We start from the raw sequence: 27,966 nt of genomic DNA, 5'->3' as shown, positions 1-27,966 counted from the left end.
ATTATGGGGCTCTACAATTTGATAGACACATCTGTTTCATGGCTGCTCATGGGTGAAATTAGAGTGTTCTATGCAGCATCTCAAGCTGGCCAGATGTGACATATTGCAGTTGTTTAATGTTGCTCTTTTTAGAATTGATCTATTATACCTTAATACAACTCATCCTCACAAAGGGGTGTCACTTAAGAATCTGCTACACTATCTTACTCTGTTTGAATATCAGCATGCCGGCTTCACTTCATTGAAGTGGCTTTTTCCACCTTGTCACTGGGCAACATTTGAAACGCTTGCATGACCAAGTGAAGCACAATCAATAGCCTGGACTATGCTTACCTCTACTGCTGAAACGTCTTCTCTAAAACGTACTAATATGTAGCTACAAAAAATATCAAACATTATATTCAAAACAATGTATTGCTTTGCTTGTTTCTGATTTAAAAATACATTTGTTCCTCTAGCGGTCGTGACATGTTATTGTCATGTTTTAGCCAATTAAAGTTATAATATATTGCTTTTTCTTATAGTCAAACATTTTACAAACAGAAAAGCACTCTGTATAGTTGTTGTGTTTTGGTGAGCCTAATTCATATGAACTGTTGTTGTATTGTGATTAATTTCTTTTCTATGGCAGCTCCAGATCCAGCAGGACCAAATGAGAAGAAGACGAAAAGGAAGAAGAGGAGGGAGAAGAGGAAATTAATAAACAGACACCTCAAGTCAGCTGAAACCTCGGACAATTATATGTCAGAGCTTCCGTTTTCTCTGACCAGCCCCACCACATGGAAAGAGCTTGGATGTGTGTATACTCCTGATGTGATACTTATACAACTTAGAGTTTTTTCTAATAGTATGCTTGCCCTTTCTCTCTAGTCTCCGGCCCAGCTTCAACTCAGAAGAAGAGAAAGAGGAAGAGAGGAGACATTGGAGGGCGAGTTGACAGCGAAGAGGACGCAGATAAGAAGAAAAAAAAGAAAGAGAGCGTGCGGCCCAACTTTTTTATCTCCATCCCCATCACTAACACACAGGTGAGGTATTGAGGTTCTATTCTCTTGCTTGTGTACTTAAAGGATCATGCTTAAGTTTGTGTGCAATGTACCTAATTATGTTTTTTAATTACAGGTTTTATTTATTAAAAAATGTTTGCCACCTTACTTATCAACTTATTGATTATCCACTTTTTGTTTTATCATCCTTTTCCCAACATTCATGTTTGTTTGCAATTCACCCAACTGATCAGAAGACCTTCCAAAAACAATGTTCTCTTCCATCAACATAACATATTTTTCACAAAACATATACAACCTATAATATTATGCAATGTGAGGGACTATCAGTAACTTAAGCACTTTAAAGTTAGTACATTATTTTTTGAACTACTTAAGTAATTGCAAATGTGTTGCTAAATAAATGTATTAAGCATTCAAAACTATTGTATGCGTTGGACAGAAGGCAGCAAATTGGAAAAAAGTGAAAATAAACAAGTGTAGTAAATTGGAAATGTATAACAAACATAAGCAACTGGGATATTTAAGGAAAGTTCTCCTTTTGTAGAGAAGTCTTTAATCTCTTCTCCTAAAATACTGTTGATTAATTTGTGTTTGACACTTGGTCATGGTCAGTGTAGCCAAATCGGTAACTGCAGAAAATCTGTTACGGAAAAAACGTTCAAGATGAAATTACCTGACAGATGATGACACTGAAATCTTAATGCTTATTGACAAAAAAAAACCTCTGAATGAACTTAGACTTACCTCATGGTTATCTTTTATTGACGCCTCATCTGTGGTGTTGAACTGCAGAAGTTGCCTCTCTTTCAGTCTTCCTCCATACATCCAGAGGAGTGGAGGTAAAGAACATATAGGACTAGAATAGGTAACAAACGGACCCTGAATGTGACAGCATATGCTGGCTGCTGCTGATTGAACTTAAATCTATCCAATGACAGATCAGCTCAGCCGTAACCCAGGTCCAAGAGGCGGTACTTCAGCAGGAGCCCCGATTGGCCAGAACCATGATCCCTGTCCCAACTCTCCACATCACTCTATTAGTCACTCATCTCGCCAGTCAGGAGCAAGTAGACCTGTGAGTGGATGCACACACAGACATACTAACACTCTGTAACGCACATAATGGCTTCATATTATGTATACACACTTACAAACCACTAAATGTCTAACTAAACATTTTGGGAAACGTTTAACATTTTTGTTGTAAAAAGCTATCAAACAGTCAATCAATTCCAACCATTACACTTTCAAAGCAGAAATGTAGCACAGGTTTTAGAAATGACAGTAACCATGTGTATGGAGGGTTGAAGGGACAGAAATTAAATATCTGTAAAAATATATAAAAAAACAAATATATAATGTTTAATTCAATGCTCTAATAATTCTGTAATGAATTGCTTAATTTCCACCATTTATAAATAAATCCCATATTAAATGACACATCACATAATGTCACTGTTATATGTTTTAAATAAATACATTAGGATAAGTGTGTAATTATTTAATACTTGTATTGATATGTGTATATATATATATATATATATATATATATATATATTATATATTTATAGTTTTTTTACCAGTGCTTCTCAAAGTGTGGTCTGCAGACCGCAGATGGTCCGTGAACGCCCCTTAGTGGTCCGTGAGTATATTGGTAAAATTTCACATTTGAAATAAATTTATTATTTAAGTTTTCTGCACTCTCGCGGGAATATCTCCGCAATGGAACGAGCTTAAGTTTCAATTAACTTAACTTTCGTCTAGCCCAGCGCAACACCTTCGTATCACATGTTGCCACTTGTTTGTACCATTTTCAGGCGATTTGTAATCTGTTCTAGAAAAACTATGGGTTTTTTTTAGATTTCAAGAAGCATATAGAACAAACAATGGATGTATTTTATGAACATTTATCCATGCTGAAAGTAGATTTAGATGTGTTAGGAGTTAGATCGAGATTATTATCTAATATATGCATCCGATGAAGCATTGCATTAAGTCTGTTGATGATCAGAGGCTGTTGTTGGGGCTGCAGAAAGGTTTTTTATTTTTGTTTTGAAGGCAGACCATGCAGGCCAGCCCGATGGTCACCAAGGTTCATGTTTTAATAGCATTTTTTTTTTTTTTTTTTTTTAAATATATAAAAAAGCCCACGCGAGCCCAACATGTGAAAAAGGGCTTAGACCTCAGAGAGTTCAACTTGGGCCTGCGACCATAGCTTTACTGTATTTTGTTTTGAAAATCAACAGCGGAGGTTTGTGTCGTGCTACACGCGGTGTATTTTGCATATCTTTCAGTAGCCAACGATCTGTGAGTCTGTTGGACATAAACTCCGTAATACATGTAGTCTACATTTCATAAGAGGTGTAAAACCTGAGCATTTTAAATTGCATTTGAACGAAATGCTTATAATCTGTATTTGTATTGTTGATTTAATGTGTAAACGAGGCGATACAGAGAAGGTTAAGTTGTAATTATTAGGCTGTAATTTGTTATACTGTGGGAGTGGTAAGCAGGCCTGTTTTGGATATTTGGGGAGTTAGGTGGTCCGCGAGTGTTTTTTGTATTGGTTAAGTGGTCCTTGGTATGAAAAGTTTGAGAAGCACTGCACTAGACTGTTGTGTAAGATACAACACATTACCTCTGACCATTTTGAAAGCAGGGATCATGAAGAGCTCTCAGTTGAATTGATCAGCTTTATGACGTGCACATACATCCCGCGCAGATTTCATTTTTCTTCATTGACTGATTGTTGAATAAAAATCCCTCTTTTGTCCTGGATTCTGCCTTTTCCTATTGCCATGCCATGATATAACCAATAATACAGCTTTGAATACTTCTTCAATCGGACACTCAAATCAGTTTAATGCTTGCAACCATATATTATCATTCAGTCTGTGATGCTGTGCATTGTTACCACATCAGAGAGACAAACAAGGCCTCATGGTTGTTGTGGTCGGATGGAGAGTCCTGCGGTGAATAATAACCAGCATGTAACGCTGCTTTTGTCTTTATCTCTTCCTCTCAGCACTTCCAGGGAAACTGCTTGATCGTGCTTTAAATGTTTAAGAGTTAGATTCCGATAATGAGAAAAGCACTGCTGAAGGAGGACGGTCCCTGAGGCCAGAAAGTAATCTGAGGCTTTTATTCCAGTTAATAACCAGAGTAAAATGTCTCCCTTAAACCTCCTCAATACGATGTACATTTCATCCTATTCCATAAATGTGTCACGTAAATGGTCACACTTTTTAATAGTAAATCGACAACAACACAGGAGACATTGTCGAGACATCTAGTGTCGTCAATGAGGAAGACTACTACCAATTTGTATTATATTTTAAGTACACTTTTAGAAATATGTAAAATCATTTCCAACATTCAACACAAAAAAGTGCATTTTATATTCTTGATTTCTCATTCGTTTGATATGTTCATGTTTTCAGCTCAATGCAGCTTGTGTGATGATACTGATGCTTAATCTTAAGTAGAAGATTGTGTCATTAGTAATCACTGGATTCTCTCGTTATGTAATCTGAGCGGGAGGCAGAGAGGAGATTAAGTTGTGAACCGGTGTGTGTCAGCATGTGTGTGTGTGTGTTAGTGTTTGTGTGTGTGCGGTGTTCATTCATGTGTTTATATTTTCTTACAGGGCCGCAACCGTCCTGGCTGAGGCCGAGCCGTCATTGGCCGAGCTGCTGGGTGGGCGGGATCTGGTGCTGCCCTTCTCGGGGATCGGTCATTTCAGGAAGGAGGTGGTGTTTGTTGGGCTGGCCCCCGGACAACACAGACACACACTGGACAGTCTGGCAGGTTGGTGACACTTTTCGCTCTTTTGAATGCGTCTGTCCGTCTGTTGAATCCCATTTGTGTTGTGTTTCTTTGTGCTGTATTAATGGATACATTTCTTTAGAAGATGTTAATGTGATACCGTACTTTCTCTTTACGGTCAACTGAGGAGCTCTGAAGATTTGTTGTCTTTCCTAATGACACTCAAATGGGGCGGATGCTTTCTGCTGTGGTCACAGATGAGACATCTTTAGGACATCATATGGTGTACTCTATAAAGGCTAACCCTCACACTCTCGCATTCAATATATTGTGGATTGACCTGAGGCACAGGAGCATTGTTTGACCTGCATGTATGCCCTGCACTACTCTTAATGTGTTAAAATATCGTTTAGGTTGATTACAATAAAAACACAGCAAAAGCATATTGGAAAAAAACCCCTGGAAGAGATATGCAGATTCTTTACTTAAGTAAAAGTATAAATAATATTGTCTTAAAGTACACTAAAGTATCAAAAGTAAAGGTACAAACTCTTATTAAAGTGTTATATTGTGATTATCGTACAATATTATTTAATTCTGCTAATATCACTCACCTTTACACGCAAGAGTATTTAATTGTTGTAGTTCATAATTGTGGAGCCAGTTATAGACACTTAATATAATACTTTGTAGATATTATAGTACTGCATCATATCATATAAGCATGTTCATGGTTAAAGTAACTAAAGCTGTCAAAGTAGTGGAGTCAAAAGTACAATATTTAAAATACCAGTATGTCAAAAATAGTAAATAACGTTCCAGTGGATTTGGTCAAATAAAATGTTTTTTGAGTAATTTTCTGTGTGTGTATCTGGATAATGCTTTCACGCAAATGTGTACAGCTGTGCGTGTGATGATAAGTCTTCATCTATCTTCTCAGATCTGTCATTTTGCATGTGTGTGTGTGTGTGTGTGTGTGTGTGTGTGTGTGTGTGTGTGTGTGTGTGTGTGTGTGTGTGTGTGTGTGTGTGTGTGTGTGTGTGTGTGTGTGTGTGTGTGTGTGTGTGTGTGTGTGTGTGTGTGTGTGTGTGTGTGTGTGTGTGTGTGTGTGTGTGTGTGTGTGTGTGTGTGTGTTTGTGTGTGTGTGGAAGCACTTGCCAGTGTTTTTGTGTTGTGCCTTTGGCAACAACACTAAGCCAACATTTCCAAGAGGATTCTCACTCTATTGCTCATGCGACACCGACACACACACACACACACACACACACACACACACACACACACACACACACACACACACACACACACACACACACACACACACACACACACACACACACACGACTACACTTGCACACACATTTATTTTAATATTAACTGCTCAGATCAGAGCAAATATTACATTTGGCATATTAGTGACGATCAAGCGAGTCAAATCCCCAAAGGCATTTCATGGCAGGGCTTGATATGAATCGGAAAAGCAGTAAATTAATCTTTTAAAGAGATAGAAAAGATGGTTGAACGCAATTAACCCGGCTATCAGGGTTCAATTCATCTTGAAAAGTCACCTGATTGGAATTTTATGAAACATTTGTGTCTGCTTGACGAGGAAGTAGTGATGAGCTTTTAATGCCAAGTGACCAGAGAAAGGTAGGTGGGTTTCTTTTTGCTTGGAGGTAAACATGCAGCGTCAAAATGTTTAAAGGCCCTGACACACCAAGCAGTCACCAGAGGACTCGCCGGCGCCGGCTGTTGCGAGTCCGGTTTTCACTACTCGATTCGAGTACCGTTTCTCTGTGATGTCGTACAGAGCTGGCCTCTCCTGAGTCAAGGTGATGAGCAGGTCTTCGTTTCCGTCATTCCAGATCGCCATGATGAGGTGAAAATGAATAGCAGTCTGTGTGTGCCTTCTTAAATCGTTTGTTTACGTCCCTCACTTCCGTTTCGCTTCTCATGCACTGATTCGCTAGCTGAACAGCCAATCAGAGTGATTGCTTGGTCAGGCAGTCCAAATAAGGCGTGTCACGGCCGACGGTGCGGGACACATCAAATTGAGTTTGGGCGACAGGACACGCTTCGTCTAACGAAATCGGCCTGGTGTGTCAGGGCCTTAACTTGTGGTCTACTCCATCAAACCTCTTAGCTGACATAAATACAGGCAGACCCTCCCTAATTAACCCAATCAAACTCAACCAAGCGTAACCCTCGAGTGATTGATCGCCTGCTGCAGCTCATGTGAAGTGTGTTGACAATTATTAATAGGAAGAGTTTTGCTCGGTTGGTCGTTCCATGTTGACATTTGGGTGCTGCCGTTTACAGTCTCAAATGAATGATGGCAGCAGTTGAGCTTTAAAATGGAGCACAAACACCTGTGTATTCATTCAACAACTGTGTTAGCTATAGAATCAGAAATACTGGATTTCATGACATTTGTTCCATGATAGAATACACAAAATAAAAGTGGAATTTATTATATAATATACGAAGTAAAAGGTGAAATTAAAGACAAGATAAACAAACATAAGAATTAAAGTAAAACGTCAAATCAAAGATACAAAGTCAAGTGCCGGGATATTGTGCATGATGCTCTGAGGGAGGGGTAAACAGCCTGATAGCCACAGGCCTACACTCTTTATCAAACATAAAAGCCTTCAAAAGGAATGCTGCTAGTTCAAGATTTTTATGAATTCGTTATTTTCCAAAGCTTTTATTTATTTATTCTTTTTATCATGAGTTCAAAACTTTTCACCTTTTTATACAAACAAAAGTAAGTCAAACATGTTACCAAAACAAAGAGGGGGATACAGTTTACAGCTAGTAATGCAGTTTCTATTGTCTTATCACTTTTATACTTTAATAACATTATGTCAATCGCTTGATATGGGGCCGATGTCTTTATGTCCGAATCAGAATAAGAATACCTTTATTCGGCCCATAGAGGGGAAATGTACATTGTATTAAGTAAAGAGCCAAGATAGCTTAATATCAATCAATAAACATGCAGGCAAATATTGAAGGTAAAACTAGAAATTACAAAATACAATGTCAAAACCTTATACCTTTTTTCCCGTTTTCTGTTTTTCACTCTTACAGAATAAGTCATTTTAGTTTTCTTTTTTTGGCCACCGTTTTTTTTTCTCCCAGGTATAAATTGAAACATTTCTTCGAGATTATACATCCTAAAAAGGCTCTATTATTTGCGAAAATAAATAAAAATATATTAGCTTTATTTACCTCGGTATTCCCTCAACCGTGTTTGTTGACATTTGTTGTTTGCTTTTTATATAAGGTGTAATAAAGACAACTATTTCAATTTAGGTGAATTTATTGAATCAAGTGCTCCACTATGATGCCATTCTCTTTATGTTTGACATCAAATGTAGTTCCAGACTTCCAGTTGAATGATTACTATGACTGAATGAATGAACTATGAATGACTATGATGAAGTGTAGAAATAAGCCATGCTGTTGTTTGATGAAACACATTGACTTCTTCCACAGGAGTATTTCCCTCCGATTCCTCCCTTTTGAGTTTTTATTTATATTTCTGTGAAAAATGACACTGCAACACCAGAAAATGACATCAGCGAGTCCATATGTTTGTATTGGAAAAGCTAAATAAGGATAAGGCAGGAAGTCAGACTCTCCTTTCCTCTCGTCTGCTCCCTCCACCCCATCATCGATTTTATACTAACCTTTCTCTCCCTGTGGAGCTCCTCTTCTAAAAATACCCCCCTGGTTTCCCTGTAAACCTCATCGGTCGGTGTCAGTGTGTGTGTCTGTCCTTGCAGGTTATTTACTGCTAGTTTGTGTCCTTGTTTTGTATCTGTTTGGTCAAAGGATATGAAAGTAAAACGCTTCTTTGCCCATCTTCTGACTCTGCCATCTGTTTCCGTGCCCTCCAATTCTGGCTTTTACAAGAATCCATGAAGGGGATTTGAGAGGGATCGAGGTGGATGACGTACATCTTGCTCATGATCGGGCTCCGATCCATCTCATGACCTCTGTTACGTCTCTGCCGTTTATTGCTACATATTGAATTATGTCAAGTGAAAGCCTTCCTCTTCCTCCTGCTTATAACACGTTTGGTGTCATGTGTTGCAGAGTTGTTGCAAAGCCGTTTTGAAGAGCAGGGTCTTCTGCAAGAAGGTAATCGCGGGTTTGAACCCCACCTTACCATGATGAAGCTGTCCCGAGCACCGAAACTACGATCCCAGGTACACACACATTTATAAAGTGTGGAGAGATGCTCAATATCTTAGCATACTATACAAGGCTATCTTGACTATAGCTTTTACTGCTAATAATGGACTGACTTAAATGCCTTAAATCAACTTTCTCTTGAACATGATATCTCAGGAATATATTGAGTGAGTTTCCCATGTGTCTCATATTTGGTACATCTGTCCACTTGGACTCATAAACTTGGCCATAACTATTTTTTAATAATTGATATGCTAATTTAGATAATATAAAAAAAAGGATTCAAATGCACACACATATATATATATATATATATATATTTTGTAACTGTTATATTTACTTAATAAGTACTCAGACCTCACCTTTTTAGTGTAAGGGAAGCTCCACATTGTGATGTCAAAAGCATCACTAAACTGGTGATTATGTCACAACACAAATTAAATATTTGTATCCATAACAATGTTTGTATTTACATAACAAATAGTATACACATATCCAAACTAATTTGCATTGTCACAGCATGGTTTTTGTTTTAATGGATAATAACAACATGCAGTATATTCACATGGAATGATTTACTCCAATCATGCTTTTATACGCAGTCCAAAGTAACGAGCTCTCTTTTCACAACTGATTCAGAACAGTAGCTCAGTGGCTGTGAAATGTCCAGCCAAGCAACTGAATTCCTAGCTGTTGTAATACAAATCAACTAAGGCTGTATTAGTGGAAGAAAACTCAGGAGTTAAAGAACAGTTTAAAGTGATGGACCTATTGAGGAAATGGAGTAGGATATAAATAAAGCTGAGGTGGAAGAGCACAGAAAGATGAGTACTGGTCAGGAGGAGAGACAGGAAGGACAGCATCCATCTTTTTCTTCCTTTGACACCTGATGACATCATATCCTGACTGGCGTCTGCTGGGCGGCATCCTTGTCTTCCCCTGTCAGTGTGTGAGTGTCTATATCTGTGTGTCTGTGTGAGAATATCCTAAAAGTGTGATAACTTTTCTTTCTGTCTCTCAGGGTATGAAACGTGTGGACCCAGCCCTCTACTCAAACTATACAAACAAGTACGTGCTGTTTTATTCAGATAACTGTTTTTTATTTCCAGCACTGTTTTATTCCATTGCTCCAGTCTGGATTCCCAATGATAACAGATCATTGGTTTAATTAATCATTTTTAAATAGCACATTTCACCAGAAGGCAATTCAAAATGCTTTACAAAAAACTTAAAAATCATTAAAGCATAGTGCAACAGTAACACATTATACAATTACAATAAATACATACAAAATATTTCATTACAAAACCAAGAGAAAACAAATAAAAACAAAGGTAAATTGAATATGACAGGTATAAATATATATTAAAAAGTGATATAATATACAGAAGAAAACTTCTGCATCGATTTCATTAATCCACTTCTAACTCATTTCAATCAACTTTTTGACACAGAATCATAATCATTTATTTTTCTCTGGTGAAATAGTGTTGCTTCATTTGAGAGTAAAAGATTAATAAAAAAACAGAACAAAATATTTATAAAAAACAGAACAATTTTAAGTAAGTATGTGCAATAAAAATATTTCCAAAACAATCAAATAAAGATTTTTTTTGTGTTTTTAAGAAGTTAAGGTAAACATGTGCATTGGACTACAATAGATAACGTATGTATATTGCAATATATAGAGTGGGACATTTACTGACTCCCTGATATTTAAGAATTGTTTATGACTCTTTCATTCTCTTTTTAATTGACCTGCAGCACATTATGCTGTATGTTTTCTGCTGTTTTGTCTCCAATTTTGTGTTTTTTAGGGGAAAAAATGTAACGCAATCCAAATGTATAAAGTCATGGAGCTTCATTTAGTTGTTTCCTTTGATTTGAGTGATCATTGCTGACAAGTAGCTGCACTGACTTACGTCGGTCTTTGCTTTCTGCTGGAGGCATCAACAGTCTTCTGCCTCTCACTTTCTCACTGTCACTTTGTCCGTCTCGCGGCAGGTTTTTCGGGGACCAGACAGTCGAGCGGGTGGATCTTTGTTCCATGTTGAAAAAGAAGCAACAAGATGGATATTACCACACTGAGACTTCACTACAACTTGGTGAGTGTGCACATGTACACACAGACTGAGCCTTGTTGTGTTTGTGTTTACCATTTAGTTGGCTATCATGTACAACATTAAGCCACCAGAGGGCGCCCTCTGCTTACGTACAGGACAGTAAGTTATCAAAAGCATTCAAAGGTTTTATTTATCATATGGGCTATACTATAGCTATAGCATCCTTTTGGCAATAAAGTCTTCAATCTCAGGCTCTTTCAACATATACTCAACATAAAAAGAGACATAAATAGTGTGAATGACATAAAGCTGCAAGTAAATTGTAGGGATGAGAAAAATGCACAATTAAATCATGTACAGTAGAATAAATACTGTACACTGTAAAAATATTGGAATATATAGATATGTTCTATCATTGGATGGTTTCCATAGGTGTGGCAGTTACAATTAGTGGTGCACGATAATTATCGGCCCGATATTAGGAATTATGACGTCATCCCGATAAACCCGATAAAAGTATTAATAGCCCCGATAATATACAATATATTTTTTGGGTAAGAAAAAAGTACTGCGGTGTGGGTGGATTGGGATGAGGGGTGCTTGTTTTTCCCTTGGCTCCTCCCGTTTTGCCAGTACTGTGGTATTAGTGGTTTAGGAAGAGGGGAGTTTTTCACAAATCCAGCGCTCCCTAACTCATGCCTGGCTGTGACGTAAATGGTGTGCGGCCGTGAAGCCAGGACAGTAAACAAACATGTCGTCGGTAGTATGGGACTATTTCAAAGTTTCAGAGTTAGATAGTTCGCTTGCTATTTGTATTAACAAATGCAATGCAGAAGTTCCACGAGGAGGGAAAAAGGCAACGAGCTATAATACTGCCAACCTGATTAGTCACCTGAAACATCGCCATCGCTACGATGGTGTGTTAAAAGCGTACGAAGACGCCTGCGCTGCTAAACTAGCAGCGAATCCAAAGCTAGCTGCAAAGGCACCGGGGCTTTTACCTATCGACGAGGCTTTTGAAAAAGGCAAGAACTTTATTTGGGAAAATAAATATGGTCACTTTGAAGAGTCAAAACTGTTCTTGGCTTTGCTTTGTTCATAGTAGTAATGCTCATGTCATTTGCTCACTACTAGTCTTACCACCAGGTGTGCAAAAACTACAGGTACATTTAATATATATATATATATTATATTATTATCGGTTATCGGTATCGGTATCGGTATCGATCTTGAGAAGCAGGAAGTTATCGGTATCAGTATCGGTTTCAAAAAACCAATATCGTGCATCCCTAGTTACAATATTTCCATATTTAGGGGAAATCATTTGCTGTAAATCATTATTATATGTGCTAATTGGCAAATAACTGAAAGTTGTCCCAGAGTCAGTGTTTAGCATGTAAATTAGTAACATCATCAAACTTCACTGTATGTGCTAAGCAGCAGCTAAAAGAGGGGCAAACTGCCCTTATCAAACACCATGGGAATACTGGAGAGCTCATTTCCATTTAGGCCTTCCTGCTAGTTCTCTCAGGTTGTTTTTATGTTTGTTTGTTTGTTGTTGTATCCTTTTCACCTGCAATGCCTTGGTAACTGCATGCAAATTAGCGCATTTTAATTAGGCCTAGTTAACACCTAATTTGCATATCAATGTGACGATTGTGATGACGTTATTAGATACACATTTTACTGTAATCACCTTATTCCCCAGTGGCATAATAAGGTTGTGATTGGCCCCGGTGCAAATATTGTTTTGGGGCCCCTCCCCCCCATCGCCCCAAACATAAGCGCACGCTGATGGACACACACAACCACTCATAAGCGCCACATATAGGCTATCAACAACAGGCTGCCCTGGCCTCAGACCACCACAGCCTGACAACGGCACAGCAAACTAATCACACAATCACTTTACAGAATTAATTGAGATTTCGAGGACGATCTATGACAAAAAAAACTGTCTAATTTCGTCAGTTTAGACCAGGGGTCTGCAACCTTTTTGACCAAAAGAGCCATTTTGCTCCTTTTTCCAAAACATTTTTTTCATAGTTTTTTATTGTTATATCAGACATAAACTACAGTTTTTTTGCATGTATTAGGCTATTTATTGCATGATATAAAACTGTTAACCTCTAATAAGAAACAAAGAACTCTTATAAGGAGAATTAAAAATAATACACAAGCCTACTTTAAAATAAATTAAACACAGCACTTGGGGAGTCCTCTGCACATTTGAAGGAAAAATATTATTAAAATGGGCCCACTTTGAAATAAATAAAACATATAGCTGCAACCTAAAAAGAGTTAAAGGTAGGGTAGGTAAGAATGGAGAAACCAGCTCAAGTGCGCTAGAATTTGAAAGTACACAACCGGAAAAAATATGCCTATTCCTTCCATGGGAGCCTGTCTGCAGACCTCCACTCTCACGGCCCGTCTACACTACAGCGTCGACAGCGTCGAAAGCTCCAATCTGCTCCAATCTGCCCATTCACTTTCAATGGGGTGACGTCACGTAGCCGCGCTTTTTCGCCGAACTGAATTGTGGGTAGCAGAGCGAGGCGTCTCAGGCGACAGAAGTTGAACAATGTTCAACTTCTGTCACCTGAGACGCCGGAGTAGCCAGCGCCAGCCAATCAAATCCCGTTTCCCAAAATCTGACAGCTGAAGCCGTAGCCAATCAAACCGCGTCTAAACTGGGAGAGATATCCCGCCGTTCATTTCTATATTTCAAAAAAAGTCGGAGGAGAAACTAACTATCGCCGTAGCGAATCACCCGGTTTTGTATGACCAGACCCTCTTCACCTACCGGGATACAAACCGGAGGAACCAGGCATGGAGGGAGGTGACAGACTGGTAGGTTTTCGCCTGTTTGGGGAGTTTATATATATATTGCTCGCATAAAATCCCCGGGGGTTTTTGCTTTGTATGTCGGGGGCGGGAGATTCATGTGATTGGTTGTTGGTCGTGTTGCTTGAATAAAATCCCCAAGCTCCAAACACGCCCAGCTCCAAGCTATTTTTGGAGCTGTAGTGTGGACGCTCCGTCAGGACACCTCCACTGTCAGTACAGGAAGTGACGATTCTGACGCGCGTTTTTTTCCCGCCCACCGAAGGACTCGTTTGATGGAAGTTTTCAAATCACAATGGAGACTCATCACGGAGGTGATGAGTCCGACCACCGTGCACTTTGGGTCGGCCTTGGTCAAGCCCTTTTGACCCCCCAAGCCTGGTTCTCGTAAAAGTGTTTCGCTCAAATGACACCATGGAGGAATGTAAAGGGAGTTGACAGGGGACTCGGCCCTCCTCACGAGGGCCTATTTTCGGACACTTTTTTTCACTTTTCCCCGATTTTAATATTTTTTTGGCTATTTCACCCGGTTTCTACCGGGGACATTGCCCGGTCTCGGGTGTCCCCCCACGGCCTGTGTCCAGCCCCCCCCACACTCATCCATATATTAACGGATTTTGACAATTTTTGTTGCATTTTTCTCTTCTCCTCTCACTGATCGAATGGAAAACGCGACCCACTGTCGGAGGGCCTCCGCGCCGGCCGATATGAAGCCTGACCAAGACGCACCGTCCAGGGGTCCCAGAGATCCCACGGGTCCCAGAGATCCCACGGGTCCCGCAGCGGGGTGGAGGTTCCCAGCTGGAACCTCCCCACCTCTGCCGCGGTGCACCCGGCAAACACGGTTGTTTCTCGAACCTTCCACTGTTGTCTAGCGGGTGTAACTAAAATACAAGATGTCGTATTTATATATATATAAATATATATATCTATCTATATAGATATATATATAGATAATAAGTGTATATATAGATAATAAGTGCTGAACTGAGAGTAAACAATACAAGGTGTCCCTATTTTTATATATATCTATTCTTTCACACACACACACGGGTATTGGGCCGAGTGCGACACCGTACTTCCGGTATCTGCCATTTCACGCGAGGTGCAAGCAGAATATCTGATCTGTCTATTGCCTTAATCAATATCTAGTCAACTCTAAAATACCACATATATGCAATGGCATGATAATATTATTGTGACAAGTGGGGTATTCACCTGGTGTTTCCAGAAATTAGACGTAGATGCAGCCAAAATCGACGAAGGCAACTTTCAAGGTTCGTTTTTCCATACATCTGCAGCCAGGCAGTCTTGTAAGGGCAATCCGACAACCCACACAGCTCTAGTTTACGCTGGTAACGACCTAGAGCACACCCCTCAAATCCAGAGATGTAATCCGAAGACATGCAGCGATTTCTTAGGTCGTTAATTCAGAAAAAAAAACTAGTGCGCTCTGCCTGGCTACTTTAGCTAGCTGTTTATATTAGCACCTCCAGGATATTAGCACCTCCAGGAAAATGACGTATTTATATATATATATATGGCGCGCGTTGCATTGTGGGTAGCTCGGGATGTCACTGTGTGTGAAAGTATATATACTTTAGGTATATAATAAGTGTCAGTACGATTTTATTTTGTATTTGCGTGCATTTCCTGTTCGGAAAGTGGCGCTGCGGCTGTACTGATAGTAACTACAATACAAGGTGTCCGTATATATCTATATATATATATATAAATATAGATATACATATGTATATAATAAGTGTCACGGTCCGTCACGATCCGATTTTTATTTTGTATTTGCGTGCATTTCCTGTTTGGAAAGTGGCACTGTACTGATAGTGGTGATTTTATTTTGGAATTCTTAGCATGCACTTCCTGTACTGATATAAACACTAGATGACTCATCCGCGCTGCTGGCCAATGGAGACCGACGTTGCCACTTGGCCGCCATCTTGCTACAGGCAGTGCTCTCATTCATAACATTATGGTTTACTATTTAAATAACCATAGCTTGCTCAATTTTCAACCAATTTTCAAACGGTTTGTTTTTTTATAAACATCAAAGATGTAGTTATGATACTGCATACTTATAATCATGGACTTTCATATGAAAATAATATTAATCAGATAAAGCAATAGCTATACACACACACACACACACAAGGTATTTATATTAAATATTTGCCGGTGTATATATTTCCATTTATTTTATTATATTGTTAATATTTAAAATAAATTATAAAATTAAAATACATTTATATTTTATATATAAAAATCGGTCTCATGTTACCACTCTGTAAGCCAAGAGTTGTTAATTTAGCAATGCCTTAGCTTGAAGAACAGGGACACAACTAATGACAATAGCATATGTTGGTATATTATTTAGATATTCAAACCTTTATCAGAAGAACCAAACCAACATAAAATGTGCTCACAGACAGGCCAGTTCTGTCTAATTTATCACAATTATTTTTGACATGAGATCTTCATATCATCCTAGTTTTGTATTTAGTTTCTAGATTTGTAAACAAATCCAGAACCTTTGAAATATGTTATTGAAAATAGACCAAGAATAATATAAACTGTACCATGTGTCCTTTTGTGTCCTTCTGTAGTCCATTTGTGGTTTGTCTTGTCTCACCCCGGCTGATATATCACAAAATCCACTGTTTAAATTGTTCCCTATATTGCCCCTATGCCCCTGTAAGGTGTCCTTGGGTGTTATGAAAGGCGGCCCCCCAACATAAATGTATTATTATTATTAAGAAGAACAACTTGGTGTGGTGTGGAGGGGATGTAGGGAGCAGGTGGGGAGAGATGGGGCTTCAAGGTTCAAGGTTATTTGTTTTAAATGTGTCTTGGAGATAAGGACCAGCTGCACACAATAAAATACAGTATAACACAAAACCAATAAGACACACGGTGACACATGGCACACCAACAATCAATCATCGTCCAGCCTCAGCTTTGGTATTCTTTCACAACCATGTTATGGGTTTATTAGACTGAGCAAACATAAACATGTGGTGATCCCACGGGTTCTTGTTTGCAGACAGCGGCGATTGGAGCATCCGTAGGCTGCACAAAAGTCCGGCATAGTCAGGTACTTCTGTAAACACAAAGCCAGCAAATTCCTGTATCATAATGCAAGATGTTTTTAACAAGCCAAACCACTTGGAAGAAATCATGTGTAACTTAAGTTATGTTGAAAAGAAAGAGCAGTTCTGCCTCACGTGGTATCGACAGGCAGCGAGGCTTCGTTTGTCATCGATGACGTCACTGGCCCAAAACGATACAAGCCTCGATACATGCTTCACAAAAAGCTTCGGGGATTACTCGACACACGCTCCGAAGCCTCGGCGCAATACGTAACATCACTAGTGATCTGCACAAAAATACTCTTAACTCGCTGAAATCTTGACTGATTTACAAACAGTTTGGTTTATTACAAACATTATTAGCATGGCTATGATACAGGATGCTTGGACATGTTGAAATTGCAGCTTTTCTTTGTGTATGTGGTTGTATTTATTAGCTGGCTAATACAAAGAGGCTGTGAGTGAGACCTAGTATTACAAAGTTGACCCAGCAACTTTACACCAGTGGGAGACTGGTGTAACTTTGCTTTACACCAACTGGGTGTTTGGGCCAGTGACGTTATAATGCTGCCAAACTTGCTGCTGCTAGCTACAGTACCTATAACTTTTGAGGCCAGTGACGTCATCGATGACAAACGAAGCCTCGCTGCCTGTCGATACCACGTGACTGCTTCACGAAGCGATTCGGTTCGGTTGAACCGTTGAACCACAACGCTCATACCCATGGATGTATAATAAGAACCATATTACCCCTCCTTTACCCGGGCCCGGTGACACGATGGAATCAAGAGAGCACAGACCCTCACTTATATAGAGGTCGGAACATGTCATAAGTATTTAGATACAAGCATAAATAAATGTAGGAATAAAAACATGAATAAATACAGAAATAAATACAGGAATAAATATGTTGCAGTGTTTTCAGGGAGCTTTAGTGTGTGTGCTGTGGCTCAGCTGGAAAGCAGTTGACTCGTGACCGCAGGGTCCCTGGTTCAACGACTGAACAATACGTATTTTTTGTTGTTTATAAAACCTACAGCTAAATGAGATAATGTAGTTAATAAATGTATTCTTTGATATGGTTTAGCCTTTCTCAGGCTACAACATGGTTAAGTTTATGAATATTATTAATAATTATTATTCCTTAGGCTTTTCAATCACAATCATTAAACTGGAATAAATACAATATTGTTAACATGAAAATATGATTTTATGTTCGTTGTTTAGAGTTATTCTAAGGCTTTACTCATTGGGAACTCGGTATGATAGAGCACACTGTTGAGATGTCCAATCTGCCTGTTTTACACACTTTGACCAACAGGGGGGTTTGTGTTCAAATGAAGCCCATGATGAAGCCTCATGAGATGAACCCTTTAGCGAACCAATAGAGAGGCGAAGTCACGCCCATCTACTTCCGGCCCATGGGACCCCGGAAGCGAAAAATTAACACTGAATTCAATGGAGAGAGAACACGTATCTTTTGATCCCGTTTGAATTGTGCCACGAACTACACATATGATGTTTGTCAATCTTAAACAATAAGTTCCATGTCAAAAAAGTCACATTTTGTCGTAAAACTGTTGAAATATAAGACTATGAAAAATACGCGACTACAAAGACTACAAATCCCAAATCCCATTCTGGCTCGCATAAGTGATGTCACAGGCGATAATGCTCCAAGTGGTTGCGAGCGACTCGTAATTAAAGCGAAGAAGAAGATCTCATAACTGATTTATTCCCTCCAATAAATAAGAGATTGCTAAAAATAAATTCACTTTTACAAGATGCCTGTGTGCTTTGTACCAGGTTGCAATCACATAAGTGATCATACTTATAGATCATAGCTCGTTCTATCGCTTCCCGTCTGATGAAAGGACCAGGAGTCGCTGGATCAGAGATCTCAGGTAATACACATGTTGTGCATGGAACACAGTCAAGCTAGCTACATAGCTAGTAGCGAGCACGTTAGTTAGCATCACATTACTTAGCCTTGTCATTTGTATTAGCCTTAACATGAAGTGAACCCAAATGTTAAACAGTAAGAGTAGTCATGATGTTAAGTATTTTCTGAAACATTTGAAGAGGAACCTATCGCCAGGTGCTAAGGGGGCGGGAGGTAGGCTAACGGCAGATTAGCATCTGCGATCTTTTCTACTTAATGCTATCTGCTCAAATGGTTAACATTGAACATTAAAAGATCAGGCAGTTCAGGGAGAGTCGAAGGCAGGCAGGCAGCTTTGCATGACATGTATTTATTTATAGAAGGACCATGCATACAAAAACATTAATCTCAGCAAAGAGAAGAGATGCAATATGCCAGATTATAGCTAATAGCTAATTTCCATCTGTGGTCCATTCTTCTGGACGTGTTTCATCGTGATGATAGTGAGTCAATCTGTTTGTTGGAAAGACAGTAGTTGAGTGATTACTGAGAGAACATTATTAAAAGAGATAATTATTCAAAGTGTTGTTACTTCAAAGTGTTGTTACTGACCTTTTTCTCTTTTGTTTCCTTTCCCTCACCTGTAACTGCTGAGACCCTGAGGAACATGCACACTGACCTGCTCTGGCAACCTGATTTCCACTGTACGTAATAGTATTTGGTTATGGTATATTATTTATATACATCAAAGGCACAATGCACCCCCCAGAGACACACATGTATTGAGTGTGATATTGTGCATAGGTCAAGTGAAATCATCTTTACACACTAGAAAACTGTAGGAGCGGCAACTTGTTTTGAAATTGAATTTTTAATATCCGATAATGAAGTTGATCTGTTTTCTTTATTCTTCTCTCTTCCCAGCTCCATCCATCACCGTGCTCTGTTCCTGCAGGTCCTGCTTGCTAATCAATGCTTTATTTTTTTACACAATTACAAATAAAGTCAATGTGTTGTATGACATGAAGTTGTGCTTCATTCTGAGTCGATAATACATTAATTCTGCCTTCAACTGCACAATGATTGTGGACTGCACCGACATCCATGTAGCTGCCCCCCAGTAAGATGAACCAAGCAAAGAGGGTCAACATCATGCCTAAAGACATCCAGCTGGCCCGCCGCATCCGCGAGAGAGGGCTTAGACTGACCTGAGACCAGCACACCCAAACACAACGGCTCTTTTAAGAGCCACCTACAGTTTCAAAGAGTTGTAATCCTACGTTATTATAATTATTAAACTGGTTCATGTGTCACTTAGTTTACTGAACCGTGATGAAAGAAATGAGTGAGGTCGTGGTTTACTGAAGTTACAAAGACATTAATATATGAGTGACAGGTCAGTGTAAACACAAGCTTCTGTCAATTATGGATCACTCAAACTATTTATATAAAAATATGTAATAAAGTTCTAAAACAAGTATTAGGTATATTCCTTGATAGCTTTTGGAGAAGGTTGTTTTTAAGTTTACTAAAATCTATCGTTTCAACTGTTTCACTTTATAAAAAGGAACAGGTGAGTAGAGCATCATTGAGTTTCTTATTCTGTCAGTAAATTATCCAAATGAAATGTTTATCATTATTTTATTCAACCCTAAACAAATTGATTGTACCTTTTTAATAATGACCTTACATGGTTAAGTTAAATTAACTTCAGAAAATCAAATCTGTTCTGAGAAAAAACTAATAAATGTTTAAAGATAGGAACTTGCCATCCCACTGAAAAACAGTCCGTAGAGATTTAAAGGCGTAGTTGTAGTTCAGTCCAACGTTTCATTTGGATTCATTTCTCCAACAGTCAACTATTTTCATAAAGAATATATATATTTATATACAATAAAGTTTAAGTTTATACAATAAACTTTATTGTCAATCTTACTCAGTTTGTGTTTATAGACAGAGATCAAAAATACTTTTAAATCAAATACAATTATACAATTTACAGATATGTATACAAATATATATATATATATATCCTATATAATGATGGTGGACACTTCACCTCCAGCAGGGCAGATGGCTGCACAAGTCCATCGGGGGATGCTCCCAAAACACCGACTCACTCACAAAGAGACCAGACTCGAACACTGTCTCCTGAGAGGCCTGCACAAAAGCCTTCACCCCTTCGGCCTCGTTTAAAACCCCCCAGTTGATAGCCATGACTCCGTCCAAGTTGTACCCCCCGAGCACCCTCTTCATGAGGGACGCGCATGGAGTGGATGAAAGTCCCGACCGCAGCACAGAACCAAACTTGCTGGCTGTCAACCTGCCCCGCCTGTGTAACTGCCACTTTGTCCGCTGTCCTCCGGTGGCTGTCTGGATGGCAGCTTGCTGGTCTCTGCTCAGTCGCATTGAGGCAAGAATTGCCTCAAGCCCCCGACCCCCTTCACCAGCTCCGGCACGGTGACAATGGCCTGATGTTGAGGCCGCGGCTCTGGCTCAGGTGAAGCCATGCCATGCCACACTGTGCGCCCCTCAGTGCAGACCTGAACCAGTCTACATCCTGAGTGGCGATGTCTCTGGCCAGTGGGTTGTATGTCTCCTCTCACTGTTGGTAGAGTTGAGACACCGGCTGGACTACTTTGGAAGTGCCAGGCTTCCTCCACTGGCACTCAACATCTGTGGAGCTGATCTGCCACATGGCACATATTGCCAATGCTGCAGCGTGGCTGCATTTGTACATCCCCCGTGCACAATCACAGACAGCGCTCTGCATCGCGCCATCGCCTCCCATGCAGATCTGTACAAATAAAGTAAGTACCATGTTTGTTAGCATGCTATAATAGATTGAATGAGCAATAATACAAGGATGGTCCGGATCTGGGGTGGGAGGGGTTATTTTTCCAGAGTTTTGTCTGATTGTTGTTAGTTTTTTTTTTTTGTAATTTGTGTTGTACTGGTTGTGATTGTACATTGTATTTTTCTAAATGTGTATGAATACATTTTTGAAAAACATTTGATCAACAATAAAAAAGGACTTGGTCAGGATCTAGACTCAGTGTGTAGTTTATTAATTAATCAATGCTCTCTACATTAGGAAAACACATACCAGTGTACCCGAGGGAGTCACGCACAGCTGTGCCTGGATAACCAAACAAATTGACAAGATAACCAAAACCCTTGAATCTACACACAGCAAATAAACTCAAACGACACAACGAGATGTAAAAGGAGATCACACATACAGTATAGTCGATATAAAACTGGCCGTTTCAATCTGAAGAGCAACTAAAACAAAACACGGGAGTATACCTTGTTCTTGTGAACACTAATGTTATCCACAGCATACACAGAGACCACGAAGTTCTAAAGGAGAAAACTAGTTACTGAAACAAAACACGTTAGTGTACCTTGTTAGCTAATGTTAGCTAGCTGACATTGACGTTACACATTGCACTCATATTACTCACCAACATCTTGTAAAGCCGGTCCCGCTGCTCTTACAGAACCGAATAACTCCCCTTTCGTGTATGTACAGCTCTCAACGTGTCCAGACTTGTAGTCACCTCGTTTTATACTTTTATTCTCATTCTGAAAGAAACAGGTGACATTTGCTAACGTGATGGCCATCTTTGTGATGGTGACGCGTATTGTGCGAGACCAAGAGACCTGTAGTTCACTCAGCGGTTTCACACAAAAAAATGTGTAACTTCACAGTTTTACGACACATTTTAATTTTTTTGACTTGCAAAATATTCTTTTAAATTGACAAACATCATATGTGTCATTCGTGGCACAATTCAAACGGGATCAAAAGATAACCTTTCTCTCTCCATTGACTTCAATGTATAATTTTACGCTTCCGGGGTCCCATGGAGGCTCCCGGAAAGGGAGGGACTTCGCCTCTCTATTGGCTGGAAAGCTTCAAAGCTTCATAAGGCTTCATCTCACCATCACTACAGATCACTCACCTTACAACAGCTACCATAACGCGAATCAGAGTAACTGTTGACTGTAGCAAGATGGCGGCCGGTCAGCTATGCTGGAAAATCTCCCATGAGCCATCTAGTGTTTATATCATAGACTGTATATATAAATGGACGTAGTGTGCGTGACGTCACCCATAGGATTCTGCAGAGTTGCCGTGAAGCCCTTAGTAGGCGGAGTCGGCCACTAACGGCTCGACTGTGACGTCAGAGTCTAATCCCGCCTGCTCCAAATAAGGGCAAAGAGGCGGAGCCGAGGCGGGACCTGCTGCCTTCGAACTGGAAGTAAACAGAGCTAGCTCAGGCTAAGAAGCTAAGCTAACATGAAATACATGCATACCAAGTTACTGCTAACAGTGTAGTTCCCCTATATAAACGTTACATTCATAATCAAATGAGACAATCTGCAAGAGAATTAGCTATATTTTGTTATTCTTAATGCTTGTCATTCACACGTTGAGAAAAGACGGACTCCACCGCCCGGAACTAACGGAGCCGCAGTGGGCTAGCTCCGGGACGCCGGCTGGAGCTAGCCCCCTGCGGCTCCGTTAGCTCCGGCGGCCACCACTCGGATAATTGGGTCCCCTATTAACATTTGCTCCCGTTTAGCATTATGGGCGTCATAGCCATAGACTATAAAAGTCTTACCCAAGGCTGAATCATAAACTAAAATGTATATCTATGCATAAAGGGTTACGTCCTTAGCTGGCTAATAAGTAACAAGCTAAGCTACCAAGCACACAAACACCTGCGAACGGGGTTAACATGTATAATATTATCATTTTAGACTTCTTGGAAGTTCTGTTAGTACATTCAAGCGCACAGCACGATATTTTAATTGTCTGGTATTTTTAACAATATTCCCTAAAAGGCACAATCACCACGAACACGGCTAAAGCTAAAGGGTCAAGTACAGTACTATGACTAACTAACGTTGTAGCCTCTATGGTTGTAGCCTAGCAGAGTGGACAAGTTGCTGTTAGCTGACAGTGAGGCATGTTCGTGTCCATCAACGTGACCACGCCCTAATTTATGCAAAAACTTTAAGACCTAATATAAATAAAAGGGTCGTGTTAGAAAACAATTCACTCACAGATTCATAATCATGAAGGTGGAATCTAACTATATCGATAATAATATTTATTGCATCCATGGGTAGAAATATGTTTTTTTCTGCTGTAAAGTTGGGCATTTTAACATGGGGGTCTATGGAAATTGCTCCTTTCTGTAGCCAGTCCCTAGCGGCCCATGTATGAACTGCAGTGTGTGGCACTTCCGTATTGGCTTCCCGGCTGTTCCCCAGAGTTTGCTGCTTGGTTTATATATATCTATGGTGGAGGTGTCCGGAGAGTGGAGGTCTGCACCGGAACTGTCCTGAGAGTGGAGGTCTGCAGGCAGATCCCTCTCCTTCCTTCAGACGTTCTTACAGAGTCCCTCCTCCAACACACACGAACGCGCACATGACCAATGAGGGCACGAGATAAGTTTGTGCACAGATGGAAGGCTGTTGGTTAGGCCATCCAGTTATTTTAGACGGGCCGGCTCAGATGATTGGTCATGCTTTTTACAGCGCCACGGCTTCCACAGATGATATTTTTGTATGTATTTATTGTCAAAGCATTTAATATATTCATTGCTATCGGGACGTTAAGAGCATTCCATGGAATATAACAAAAAGTGTTTTCTGAAATAAATTACATACCCCATTGAATTATGACTGAAGATTGTCAGCTGTCTTCCTCTCCCTTGTTGTTCCTCGATACGTAAAGGCTGCACCACCGTTGACAACTTCTCTCTCAAACATACCGGTAAACCAGCATCGTTTGCTGTGAAAGCATATAACTCTGTCCACACAGAATTAAATCCGGTACTTTTCTTTGATTTATCCATAGTTCGCTCATCGAGCCGGGGGTCAAGTTATTCGCCTCCAAGAAAAGGCGCTCGCGCGGGACCGGAGCAGGATGTGACGCATATTTTAGTTGACCTTTAGTTTTTTTTATGTGTCACAGTATCACCTCAAAATACAAGATATGAAACATTTTCAACCATGCAACAAAATATAAATAGTCCTACAAATACTTTATTTTATTTCCTTCTTATTTTTGTCTAAGCTCAAGGGAGCCAGAGCAGAGGGCTTAAAGGGCCGCATGCGGCCCGTGGGCCGCGCGTTGCCGACCCCTGGTTTAGACGTTAGATCTCCTTGTTCTCTCTTGGCCTTTCTCTTTTGAGGGCCGCTCTTCTGCTTTGGTTTGCTCTACATTATAAATGCAAGCTATTACATTTGTTATAACAGGGTGTCCGCGGGGTCTTAAAAAGTATTAAAAGTTGATAAATCAATTTAGAGAAAATTAAGGCTATTAAAAAGTATTAAACGGCATTTTCCAAGGTATTAAGAAGGTCCACAGCAACGACAACATGAAACACCCTTTAATTTACTGAAACAACATGTCGGGAAACCCCCTCAAGGTGGCCCCATGCATAGCGTGCCATAAAATGCTGCTTCTTATTTTAAGTTTCGTTGCCTTGCTCCGCTCTGTGGGGGGGGGGGGGGGGGGGTTATCTGCTGGTGGACTACCTGAGAGATATACAGCAGGAGAACACGCGGAGAATAAACAGAAGGGCAACCATGACAACCATGCTCGGGGGTCTTCTTCGCTGCTTTTGGTGTATTTTGTGGCGGCAGCAGCGCCACTTACAGGCCTGGCATATGTACTACAGCGTTTCCAGCATATCCAGTGGTCTCGTGTGAACGGACACGTTAATGAATCGAATGCGTGTGAACGGAAGACTTTTTTGCGTTTGCGTATGCGTTTTACTGTGGGGCCGGGGTCTAAGCCAAAGTATATCCGGTCACAGAGATCTGCTATTTTAAAGTAAGGTCAACACATATCGACCCTAAATATAGTCTATATTAAGAACGAGAAAAGTCTTAACATATATATCGTTTTTTGTAAAAATATGACAAATGTGTGAGGGTGATGATGTCAGAGCATCGTCCTATGTGCCGGGCTTAGCCCCGGACAGCCCCAGCCCAATTTAACCCCTGGGTATTTGTGAGGGAGCTCCTATATGGCATTACCCCGCTGAAGCTCACCAAAGTTTAATATATTTCATAGTTCAAAGTTTTGTCAATTGTTTTGTTTATTGGTCAAATACTGGTTTCTACTGGTTTCTGAGGAGTTTTACTGGAATGAAAGAGCACAGAGTCCAGAAGCAGCAAAGCAGCATGCTGCATTAAACCTGACCTTCACAGAGAGGTTGAAGTTCATGTGGAGAGGAGGCTTCAGTAGTCTGTCTGCACTCTGTTTAGTTGTGCTATCTTACAATCAATATAGTAAATGTGAGGTAAAGTGTGTCGCCAATGTAACCGGTTAGAACTCGAAGTTGGGATGAGGTCTTAAAATGTATAGAAAGGGTCTTAAAAAAGGTCTTAAAAGGTATTACATTTGACTTCAGGATTCCTGCATATACCCTGTATAATGCTGCCAAACTTGCTGCTGCTAGCTACAGTACCTATAACTTTTGAGGTTGATTAAATGGTTCGCTCGTTAGGCAAGGTATAACATGACATGAAAGGGAGCACGGTCATTGGACAGACAAATTAATGTAGGTTGCTTGGTTACTTTAAAGACTAGGTGAACCGGTCAATGCCATTGGGGCCCCCCCAGAAAGGTATAAATACATTTTTTATTTTGTTTGCATGGCCCCCTGGCCGGATCTGGGCCCCGGTGCGTTGACTAACATTGGGAAAGAGTGGTCTGTAAATTGTTGGATAATATTTAACCAAATAAACTACCCAGTATGAACATTTGTACAGCCCTTATTAAAAACATTAGGTCCTCAAGTTGTAAAATGTGTTAATAACGTTATTCTGAGAGTTATTTTCCTCTACATTATGAACGCGCATCTGAGAGTGAGAGCTCGGGGGGCGGGGCTTAAGGGGCAGCTCAACTGCGCATGCTCTATGAGCACACATACGAGTACTTCAGCTCTGAAAGCCAGGCATGACGGGTAATCTGTGACGTTTCGCTCTCTCAAAAGTTGGGCCATTTTGTCCTCATGCGCCAATGAGCAGCTCTCATAGGAAAGAACGAGACCCCGCCTCTGACGCTGTATCCAGTTGTTCTTATTATACATCCATGGGTGGGAGGTGCTGCTACCTGTCGGTCTGAAGTGACTGCCGATGTCCGCACCGCTGTGCGCGAGACGTGGAGGGAGGGAGGGTTAGAGAGAGCATCGGAACTTCACAGTCTAATCTCCCGACCTGATATTTTTATTTTGTATTCAATCAATATATTTTTGGAAAGGGAAACTGCGCAAACAGCAGTAGATATATATTCATTTATTTAAAAAAGAAAGGGTACTTTCTCTGGAGGAAGAAAAAGGGCAGGGGCTCAAGCCCACTTTGATGCCTGTGTGTGCACGTGCCTGCTGCTGATGAATGCAAAGCCTGAAGATGGTGCAGTAATTGGTTATACAATTAATGTGCATGTATATGATCTGGTTAACGTTTCCCTGATGTGTCATTGGAGGAAATTGGGTTGCAATCTTTGAATTGCCTCAGTGGATATTGTTGCCGTGTATCCCCACATAAGCTCCACATGGCACTAATGATCACATTTGGAGTTGGGTTGAAGCCAGACGGACAGTATTGATGTGTCTATCAAATGCTGGAGGCTTCTGATAGAATACTAGGAGCAACAATATAGGAGTTATTTTATGAATGTATCCATTTTGCAAGTCCACAGGTGAATCAATTTGTAGGATAGGATTTTAAGCAGCCACTAACTGCAAAATCCCCCTCAGGCATGTGGGGTGCAACAAGTGCTGGCGCTTTGTGGCCGATGTAAGCCAAGATCGATTGGCAGCGCTAAAGGCAGAGGCGATATCTGCTGTTTCTCTGATGAGAAGTGTCTGGAAGAGATTCAGAAACCATTGTTTGTGATAGCATTTCATTGTTAAACCCCTTTGTTAGGATTCAAAGAGGCACAAAAGACAGAGGTAGAATTTTGTAGATAAAATTATACATTATTGATCTCTGAGGATTTATTAAAACCTAATGAGTCTCTGCTTTCTTTGAAATAACGCATATTACTCCATGAATAGCTGACCCTGATG

The 27,966-nt window shown here is 40.1% G+C and overlaps 1 protein-coding gene and 1 long non-coding RNA gene across 3 annotated transcripts in view; both read left to right on the top strand.

The window, feature by feature from the left end:
• Positions 1 to 27,966, top strand: part of LOC117439583 (A-kinase anchor protein 7) — a 70,265-nt gene that overhangs the window by 5,878 nt on the left and 36,421 nt on the right. For both annotated transcript variants that reach the window (XM_071202006.1, XM_034075546.2), the window contains 7 exons: positions 632 to 796; positions 871 to 1,025; positions 1,946 to 2,082; positions 4,654 to 4,814; positions 8,877 to 8,989; positions 9,997 to 10,043; positions 10,980 to 11,080. In XM_071202006.1, coding sequence (XP_071058107.1) covers positions 632 to 796; positions 871 to 1,025; positions 1,946 to 2,082; positions 4,654 to 4,814; positions 8,877 to 8,989; positions 9,997 to 10,043; positions 10,980 to 11,080 — 879 coding nt within the window. The remainder of the gene's footprint in view (positions 1 to 631; positions 797 to 870; positions 1,026 to 1,945; positions 2,083 to 4,653; positions 4,815 to 8,876; positions 8,990 to 9,996; positions 10,044 to 10,979; positions 11,081 to 27,966) is intronic.
• LOC139433128 (uncharacterized) lies at positions 18,460 to 19,888 on the top strand. The gene is made up of 2 exons (XR_011642707.1): positions 18,460 to 19,569; positions 19,790 to 19,888. It is a non-coding gene; the product is annotated as an uncharacterized lncRNA (long non-coding RNA).

The sequence above is a fragment of the Pseudochaenichthys georgianus genome, chromosome 24, assembly GCF_902827115.2.
Source record: "Pseudochaenichthys georgianus chromosome 24, fPseGeo1.2, whole genome shotgun sequence".
NCBI classification, from domain to species: Eukaryota; Metazoa; Chordata; class Actinopteri; order Perciformes; family Channichthyidae; genus Pseudochaenichthys; species Pseudochaenichthys georgianus.
Note: the sequence above shows the minus strand (reverse complement) of the source record. Positions and strands in the feature narration are given on the sequence as shown.